Source organism: Macrobrachium nipponense, chromosome 10 (assembly GCF_015104395.2).
Source record: "Macrobrachium nipponense isolate FS-2020 chromosome 10, ASM1510439v2, whole genome shotgun sequence".
NCBI classification, from domain to species: domain Eukaryota; kingdom Metazoa; phylum Arthropoda; class Malacostraca; order Decapoda; family Palaemonidae; genus Macrobrachium; species Macrobrachium nipponense.
In genome coordinates, this window is record NC_087204.1 from 69,379,983 (window position 1) to 69,390,210 (window position 10,228).

The window sequence follows — 10,228 nt, forward strand, 5'->3', positions numbered from 1 at the left end:
CACGAATATAGTATGATATTAAAACGACTTTTTTAATTACGCATTTTGTATATCGTCTGGTTTTCTTAAGTACCCCACTCACTATTTTATTCCTTTTTTGCAGGATCTGTTGCAGGTGTCGTGCAACATGTGATAAACGCCGATCTACCTCGAGTCCCTTGGCTCACAGGATACATTGCAATCCTAGCAGGTGCCATAATGACCTTCATCTTGCAATCCTCATCGATTTTCACCTCAACGTTGACCCCACTGGTTGGCCTGGGCGTCATCAGCATTGAACGAGTCTACCCGCTCACCCTCGGGTCGAATTTGGGAACGACGACCACCGCCCTTCTGGCAGCACTAGCCTCCGACTCCTCCAGGCTTCATCCAGCCATCCAGATTGCCCTCATCCATTTGTTCTTCAACGTCACTGGTCTGTTGCTGTGGTACCCTATTCCCTTCCTTCGCCTGCCGGTCCGGTTGGCACTGGCCCTCGGCCGCGTCACGGCCAAGTACCGGTGGGTCGCCGTCTTCTACATGCTCAGCACTTTCTTCCTGGCTCCCGTTCTGGTCTTCTTGGTGTCCCTCGGTGGCCCGGTGGCCATGTACAGTGTCTTTATTCCAATCGTGGTTTTCATCCTTCTCATCGTTTTCGTCAACGTGGCCCAGTCCAAGTTCCCCAGGTACCTGCCCACGAGGCTTCAGACGTGGCACTGGCTTCCCCTGTGCTTGCGTTCCCTCGAGCCCATGGATGAGTGCATCACGCGCCTCATGTGCTGCAGGCAATGCCGTACCCACAAGTACGCCCACGTCCCTCCAGTTGCTACCATTCATGCCCCTCCCTGCATGGTGGTCGAAAATGACCTGCCAAAGACGGTCGTCGTGATCGAAGCAGAGAAGACAGGCGGCGTCTTGCCCGAGTACGGCCTCTGCAAAGATTTGGGCACAATCGAGGAATGCATCGGGGTGAGCAGGGAGATGAAGGACCACGGGATGTCCTACCCCGGCATCTTCATCCAGCATGAAACATCCGCCTAGGTCTAGGGAGGTCCACTCATGCACATGGTTGAGAGCCACAAAGGTTACTCTTTACTTCTAGGCTTAGTTTTCTTTCTCTCGGGGTACCAAGATTACGTTATCCTTCCCCCCACAAAACATACCCTTACAGTCTTTGTATCAACTAAGATTGTGGGCAGTACAAAAGGTTGTTTGAATCTTACTGCCTTTTGTGCGATCCCAGATTGTGAATGATACAAAAGGCGGTTGTCTTAACTATGCCATCTTTTGTATCTTCCAGCTCTAAGGCTTCTGCAGAAGTTGATCACAAGTGGAGCTTCTTTCACAGCCTTCAGATTGATGGACGATACAAAAGGTGGTCTTGGTACCTTGCCAGATTGTGATGTAAGATATTTGTTATGCAATATGGTGATGTATTGTGATACAAGGCACACCAATTTTTATTGAATCATAGATAAATTCACTGAGAGATATTTTCTGAAGAGATATATTATATATATATACTATATTTGTTAGTGCTGTGTCTGCTCAAATTCTATCTTCACATCATAAGTGGAAGTCATGATATACATAGCCGCATTAGTCATTAACCAATCGAATTCTGTATAACGAAAATCTCTCAAAGAAAATAATTTCTGCAGTAAAAGGTAACAAGTAATTCAAAAAAACAAAATAGTTGACAATACAAAAGGGAAAACATGAAAAATCAAACTTGCTCTAATTACGGGATGGAATTTCAAAAGCACCGGGAAATCACAGGCACTGAGTCGACGCATGCGCCTGATCACTCTAGCAATACGAATGACTCTTGTATGTTATACATTATCTTATATACTATATCCGACATCTGATAGAATGCAGATCTAGTGTTGTGTTTTAAACGTTCGTAATCATTGTCAAAATCGTTTTGTCTAATGTCGTCTTGGTGATCCCAGTTGCGGTTCCGGTGACCTCCTTGGAAGGATGGTCTGTGTTGACTCTCTAAAGCTTGCGTGCTTTTGCGCGCGCGTGTTTGTGTGTATCTTGTTCTGAATGGAGGGAATTGAATCAAAACCAAGTATTTAAATATTCCCAAAATATACAAATTGAAAATTCTTTGGTCATCGAAAACATCTACTCATAAATAAAATTCTGAGGAACAAATATCCTGTTAGATCACATAATTTAAAAGATCAAGCATCCATCCCCCTATTAACATGAAAAATTCACCAAGCGATGCCGCCAGTCTCCAGGATCTATGACTAAACGAACGCACCCTGTCAACACACACCATTCGCTGAGGCGAGCTCAGGGTAAACGCTCCTAGCTGCTGGTCGTTGTAACTTACCCTTACAGCAATAAATATAAGCATCCCAGCCTTCGGTGTTTCACATAAAGATGACGATCTATCATGAACCCACCACTCTCGCATACATATGAAGACATGACTATTAACATGAAACTAGAGCAATACTACAGATAATCCATAGAAGGAGAGCGAATCAAGTCCATTAAATAAGCTATGTAACCTCTTTCCCCATTCAGGCTGTTCCAATTTAGAGAGAAACATTGCTGGTAACGTGAGACTTATCATTAGGTCTTCGAGTCGCGAACGCCATTCTACATATGATCTCAGGGTTATGTAAATGATTTTGTCTAGATGACAAAAATAAAATAAAATTAAGTCTGATTAGTGAAGGGTTGTCATTCATTAACTGTTAAAAAAGTATTCATAAAGTACTTTTAAAGGGCTTCATTAAATATTGTTTACTTGGCCCAAATAACTCAAGGTGACGTTGCTATACCGTATTCATAAGAAAAACATTTTTTAGTAATGTTCTTCATTGTTGTATGCTGCAGTAGGAATAAAAAAATTTTTCTATTGAAATGTGTTTTAAGGTTTCAAAACACGTAACATCCTTCATTACATAGAACAAATATTCATTGTTTTTCATGAGAATAACTCAAAATTTCAAGACTGAATTTGCGTATATATATTTAGTATCATTATGTCTTTTTAAAGCCAAACAAACTTATCTCATGACTTTTTTTTCAATATATAGTCCACTCATATAAAAAAAGTTCTCTGTTAAGTATCATCTACATTCTCGCACAAAGATAAAAGTAAAAGAAAGTGTTCCAACGCTTTACGTTTCCATAACCATGCATTTAAACTGAGAACCAATACTCCGATTCATATTAGAATTTGCCGCCATTGGCAGAGAGTGTGTTGAACTCCTCTCTCTCTCTCTCTCTCTCTCTCTCTCTCTCTCTCTCTCTCTCTCCATGCCATTCGAACGTTACCATAGTGTATCTCTTGGTGAACAGAAATATAGTTTGACACGTTTAGAGCTTATCGATACAAAACAAAACAATGGATGTACAGTAGCAGCTGAATTATGTAAACATGATTAGGATGTATATGTAAATGATTATACGTATATATCGTATATGCATGTATGTATGCGCACATATAATATATACGTATGTATATGCACGTCCATATACCATCATTCTGTATATGCATGTATGATCGTTTATACACAACGTTCATGTATATGTGTGTATAAATATGTGCGAATGCAAGTGCACATATACATGTATGCATGCTTATACATAAATATATGCATGGTATCCGAAGGTAGTATACGGTTCTTGCTTGTAATGACTTTGATCAAAATACCGTGAAGTGTAATCTGAGAATTTCCAATAAAATACAAATGAAAAATTATTATTTTCAATTATTTGAAATCTGTCAATAATAAGAATGATCATGTAAAATCTCGCATTGTTCTTGATATCTATGTCCAAGCTTTCAGTTCATTTGTTATACTGACTTCATAAGAAGTAATTAGAGGCCGCATTGGACCGACAGTAATAAGATTAAGTAAAAGATCGTAACATGTTCATCAGCTTCCCTTTTACGACGGACCAGTTGTTCAATATTCTTAAAGGATATTCCTAATGTTCAGTGTTCTCGAATTATTATCATTGTTATCATTCAGAGGATGAAGAACCCTATTCACGTGGAACGCGCCCAAAGGGGCCATTGACTTTATATTCAAGCCTCCAGAGAATATGGCGTTCGTTTGAAAGAAGCGACAGAAGGTAAATCTTTCAAATGAACAGTATATTCTCTGAAAGTTTGAATTTCGACTGAATGGCCCATCTAGGCTTGTTCCTGAATAAAAATGCTGTTTTTGAGTAAGGATGTAAACCTTCTTCCATCGGAGAGCGCTTTATATCTGCCATGATGCTACGAATATTGAAGTATGAGGATTTTTCTAATTTGCATACGATAGTCACACCTTAACTACTGCCTGCTGTTTATTTTTATCCAAAAAAGCTGTGTTTGTAGTTATTCAGATTTATATATTTTTCTAATAAAATGCATTAAGTCACTCTTTTTATTCTTAACCTACTTGGTCGCCTAATTTGATTGTTACTTGGGTTAAATATGCAAATTATGGGAGACAAGAAAAAACCGTCCAGTACAATACAAAATGAAGTGACAATACTGGTATTAACCTTGTCCTTTCAATAGAAGGACGGATGGCATTCAGTTACAATTCCAAGGCTTCATATATAAGTTAATTAGAAAAATGTTTCTGGGTATTTTCAAGAGATATGAAGGAATTTATTGGAATTGTGAATTGCCAAATTCGCAATACCACATTCCCTTGAGAAGATCAAAATTTATTTATTTCTCCCAGCGTTGGTCCCTCAGTGAAGAAAACATATACATACATACAAATGCGCTTGACCAAATAGTTTTGCGTATAAACAAAAATCAGCTATTTCCAAAATCCCCAAATTTAATTTGTTTTGAAAATTGAACTCCTTTTCTCTTCGCAGAGGGTTTCCGTAAAATCACAAGAATTTCCTTGAAGTATTTATTATAAAACAGAAAAGGGAAACCGCTGATTAACTTTCTTACAAAAAAGTAGCAAACAAAGCAGAAGAAACGCTGCAAAAAAAAAAAAAAAAAAAAAAAACACCACTGCCATCTACGTACAAGTCACACTTGAAGCGGCATCCCTCAAGGGGTCAGTCAGTCCTTGTCTTTCTGCAAGGTCTGAAAAAAGGTCCCAGGACCTGGAAACGGGGATCGACTTGGTGAGGAGAAGAATCCAGTCGGCCAAAGGACCTTGACGATGTCCTCAATGGTTGGCCTGCTACAGACTGACGTCGAAGGCACCGTCTTCATTTCGAAGACTAGGTTGGCCGAGGTGTCCTGGGGCGCTGGAGTGAATCCAGCGTTCATCAGGGCCACAGTCACGAAGTTTAGGGTGGTGTGGTAGACCTTTTGTTTGGTTGAAAAAAGCAAACGAACGAAAGGTCAGTGTTTATACATATGCATTATTCTTTTTCGGTCAGGAATTGAAGTATCTGAATTTCGTTTGAATAATTTCATTTTCTACTGGTGTTATGTGCGAGTTCTATTTTTGAAAAAGGTTAATGTGGTTGGAGTTTAAGGTTGAATCTGGATTACCCTGCCCAAAATTATATTGTAGTCTTGTAACCATTTTCTTTCATATGAAAGTAAAGTGATATTTTTTAAAAGATTTAAAAGACTTAAGAGTTAGAATATTAGCCTTGATATATTTGAGTTAAGAAACTTGAAATTTGAGACATCAAATCCCTTCAGATAGTTTTCTGGATCAAAATCAAGAACCTTGATGCATTTGTCAGGGAACAATGATATTTGACCAATGACAGTAAATATTTCTAGTTTTATCATGAACGTAACTATATAACTTGGATACAATAAGTAATATATTAGAGATTCTGTAATATTGATATGTTATTTGTGAAGTTGTATTTTATTTGAATAACACACACACGCACACCACACACACACACACACACACACATATATATTATGATATATATATATATATATATATATATATATATATATGTGTGTGTGTGTGTGTGTGTGTGTGTGTGTGTGTATGTATGTATTATATATATATATATATATATATATATATATATATATGTATGTATGTAGTATATATATATATATATATATATATATATATATATATATGTGTGTGTGTGTGTGTGTGTGTGTGTGTGTGTGTGTACAGTGTGCGTGTATGAATATGGATACGGGTTAGAGATTGAGTCCGTGTTTATCTTAGTGTATATGTATTTGATTTGCGATATAACAGCCTGTTCACATAGATGATATTAAGATATTAATCATTTGTCTATCTGGATTACACAAAATCCTTCTCACCTTGCTGACCTCTCCTATATGTATGATAGGATGCGGCTGCAGGAAGTACTTGACACGGTTCAGAACCTTTGGACTGAATACCTGGATTCCTTCCAGCACGACTTCCCTCATGGATTTTCCCCCTGGAACCTCCTCCAGGATCTCTCTCACGAAAATCTGTCCTTCCTTGCTTCCAATCCTTGGAGTCTGAGCAAATATATGAGAAGTTTTTATCATACCCGCATTATATTACCTACACCTGAGAAGGTAAATTAGAAATGGGTTTTTGCAAGAAAAACCCTACCCCAGAAAATACTATTATTGGTTGCAAATCCACAATAATATAGCTGTGGGAGTGTTGATGGTTTTTTTTTTTATAAATATCAATAGCTTTCGAACCCTGTGCTAGGTTCACCCTCAGGATTGAACCTATCACAGGGTTCGAAAGCTATTGATATTTATAAAGAACCATCAACTATCACACACCTATATTATTGTGGACCTGCAACAATTATCATCATTTTCGACACGGAAAACGGTGCCCATTATTATTATTATTATTATTATTATTATTATTATTATTAATTATTATTATTATTATTATTATTATTATTATTATTATTATTATTATTATTATTATTGTTGTTGTTGTTGTTGTTGTTGTTATTATTATTATTATTATTATTATTATAACTCGGAAGATAAGCCTCATTTCATATGGAACAAGCCTTGAAAATGAAATCAAGCTTCCAAAGAATAAGGTGTTTCTTTGAAAAAAGTTGCAGACGATAACAGGAAATACAGAAACAGGAGATCAGTTATTACAAAAGAAAAAAGATGAATAAATTAATAGATAAAAAATATAAATAAATTAGAACACTAATGCACTGCATTTTCGAAATCATTTAACATCAGTGATCCTTAGGTAATGAACACCGAAATTCTGCCATTTTGAAATGTGTAATTAGTACTAACCAAAGTCTAAACAGGAAACCATAGGAAAAGGACTTTTCCTTCCGTAGGTTAGAAGCCTGAAGTTTGTTCGAATAAAAAATAAAGTAAATTTAATCTTTCCCAAAGGTCAAGAAGATGCCAAGTTAGATCGAATATTCTTGGAGCCGATTTTAATAAGATATGGGAAAGTGTTTTATAAAGATGTCAGTTTCCCTTATCACCGGATCTTCTCCACGACCTAATTGACCTTATAGCCCTAATTTCCCTTCTTTTACTCAGCTGCCCTTACCATCTGCTGGCGCCCGCCTTGGGCATCGAGTGCCCTCTTCAGAGCCTGGCACCACATCGTCCTGTCAGCTTCGGATGGGGCCCGGAACCGCAGTTCTACGGCCTTCTTCTGTGGCGACGACAGAGAAACTTCGAAGTCGAAGGTCTTCCCGTAACTCTTCAGGGGCCGTACCGTGGCGTTCTCCAGACAGTATGCCTCGTCTTGTTTGTATCTGACGTTCTGCCAATCTCCCTGGAATGGTTACATATGCAGGTGACGGCGAAATGATTGTACTTTTTCATGTCAAATCGAGATAGTTAGTAAGTTATTCCTAACAAAGTATTTTACATAGACTTATAAACTGAGAATATTGGTTAGGTCTTTAGAAGGAGTTCACTTGGTACAAATTTCCTGAGAATTTCAGTCTATAATGCACGAACTTAATCAATTTTGTTTAGCTGTTATAATGGCATGTTCATATCTTCTAAGCAATTAGTTTTTACGAAATATTAATGAGCTGCAATTGCTTATTGTTATCAAAGTATCGTTTTTATTATCTATATTCTTGCACAGGGTATACATACGGAATATAAACGCTTTGTACATGAACTTTTGAATTCTTGTATTAGTCTGCCTGGAAAAGCTAAGGTATCAAACTTTTTGCAATTTATTAATAATTAATGTTCATGCTAGATTAGATCACTTAAGTAAGAATATAGAACTCAAGGTTCCGATGGTAGGTGTGTTAGTAGAAAGAAAATTATTTGCTCGAAAACGGTTTCTAAAATAATGAAACTCGAAGGCTGGGGGAAGGCTTTTGGGATTTATGTCGAATTGAGTGACTTTCTCAGAGCGAGAATCAACACTGGATATCATTTCCAAGCAATACTCACTTTCCTCAAGTATAACTTATTCGAGTCAACTTCCAATTTCGCCGTTATCGAGGACCAGCTTGTTCGTGATTTCAAGGATAACGTAGCCTCCAGAGGATGCTCCTGAAAAAAGTTCAGTGTATCTTAGTTTAACCAGGCCACTGAGCTGATTAACAGCTCTCCCAGTCTGGCCTGAAGGATTAGATATTTTTACATGGCTAGGAACCAATTGATTACCTAGCAATGGAACCTACCGCTTATTGTGGGATCCAAACCAAATTATATCGAGAAATGAATTTCCTAGCACCAGAAACAAATTCTTCTGATTCAACGTTGGCAGAGCGGGGAACCGAACTCCAGGACTACCGAATCGGTGGGCGAACACATAAATCACTCGTCCAACGAGGAACTATATGCTCCTGAAAACGAATCCTGATGATATAAGGTATTCGCCCAGTAACTAAAGTTAACAGTACAGAGAAAGGCAATGAATGATAGTTCTGTCATAATTCAATTCATTATAAAGAAATATGTTTTAAAAGATCTTGACGAAAATACATAGTATTTCATCAAAATGCTGATATAAAGGATTCGTTCAGTAATTAAATCAACAATGAGATAAAGGGAATGAGAGAGAGAGAAAGGTATTAAGTGATAATTCAGTCGTATTTTTATTCATTATAGTATGTAGTCTTCAAACGTTCTAAACTCAATAATATATTGTTATATGAAAAAAAAAAACTCGGATTTTATGCTCAAAATCTCTCCCTTCTTGAATACGAAGATTTAAAAATAGTGTCGACCACAGTACCTGCTTCACGGAGCGTTGCGTTGCCAGATGACTGATAATCATACACCACGCCCGAGACTGCTTTTTGATAGCAGTGCGAAATCGAATCTTCTTAGAAGTTGTGAGGAAAATGATGAATTCATAATAGACATTTTCCTCTCGATTGTCTTCTTCCACTCTCACACCTGTCAGTGGGTAGATGCCTCTCACCTTGCCATTCTCCTGGTCATTCTCGCTCTGAAAACGTGAAAACATTCATTAACTGTAATATGTACAGACTCGACGTGACATTGCCGAATGGTGTTAAACTTTTTTTTTCTTATTTCTAATGTCATATATGTCGAAAAGTTTACGAATTCACAGCTAGCACTATTTTCCTTATGGTTATATAAATATGATCCCTTTTATTGGTATAATTCGCAATCCGTGTGATTTGAACTGATTTTTTTTCACATTGCTTAGTTCAAAGAACAACTGTTTCATTTAAAGTTTAATCTATTCCTTGCCTTTCAGTTAGAAACACATTCCTTGCCGTTTAAGATTATGCAGAACATAAGCATGAATTGACAGCTTTCCATTTGTTCATATACTGGTGTCCAGACATATACAAACTCATTATGATAATTGCCATTATGGATATCAACTAATCCACGCTCATGTAATGTGCCATTATCTATTAAGTGATCATTAGCATTTTCCACAATGAGTTCTCCTTTTGTTGTTCATATTGAAATAAGTCAACCTGTGTCTACGTTGACGCTCCCTCGCTTTCCGACAAAAGATTGAAATTTATTATGAAACATTATCCAAAAAATTTGTATGAAAGGAACTCGGGGAAATATACATATTACTTACCATTTTAAAAGAAGTATCATTTACTAATTTCGCATGAAGACTTTTCGACCATTCGCCTTTATTTAAGACGTATGAAATAAATTCCTCATATATCTGACCGCTTTTAAATCATTCACCCTTTGAAAAAGATGGGTAATTTATTTGCTATCAGATCATCAACCTTTTATGAAAAAAAAAAACTTTCTTTGCAAAAAATCACCCCAAAATGTCTGTAGATCTTCTGTCCTTTGTAAAAGCTGTACAAAACCACTGGCTTATTTCCCCTGAAAGACTAAAATGGCCATCTA

General features: G+C 37.2%; 2 protein-coding genes across 2 annotated transcripts in view; one reads left to right on the forward strand and one right to left on the reverse strand.

The window, feature by feature from the left end:
• The window catches only part of LOC135223668 (sodium-dependent phosphate transport protein 2C-like), a 34,423-nt gene extending 30,044 nt beyond the window's left edge, over positions 1–4,379 (forward strand). The window contains exon 10 of the mRNA XM_064262328.1: positions 104–4,379. Coding sequence (XP_064118398.1) covers positions 104–1,020 — 917 coding nt within the window. The 3' untranslated portion in view covers positions 1,021–4,379. The remainder of the gene's footprint in view (positions 1–103) is intronic.
• Positions 4,380–4,857: 478 nt separating this feature from the next.
• Positions 4,858–10,228, reverse strand: part of LOC135223669 (uncharacterized) — a 6,495-nt gene continuing 1,124 nt past the window's right edge. Inside the window, exons 3-7 of the mRNA XM_064262329.1 lie at positions 9,108–9,323; positions 8,318–8,419; positions 7,446–7,676; positions 6,224–6,409; positions 4,858–5,281 (exon numbers count right to left, since the gene is read on the reverse strand). Coding sequence (XP_064118399.1) covers positions 5,030–5,281; positions 6,224–6,409; positions 7,446–7,676; positions 8,318–8,419; positions 9,108–9,323 — 987 coding nt within the window. The 3' untranslated portion in view covers positions 4,858–5,029. The remainder of the gene's footprint in view (positions 5,282–6,223; positions 6,410–7,445; positions 7,677–8,317; positions 8,420–9,107; positions 9,324–10,228) is intronic.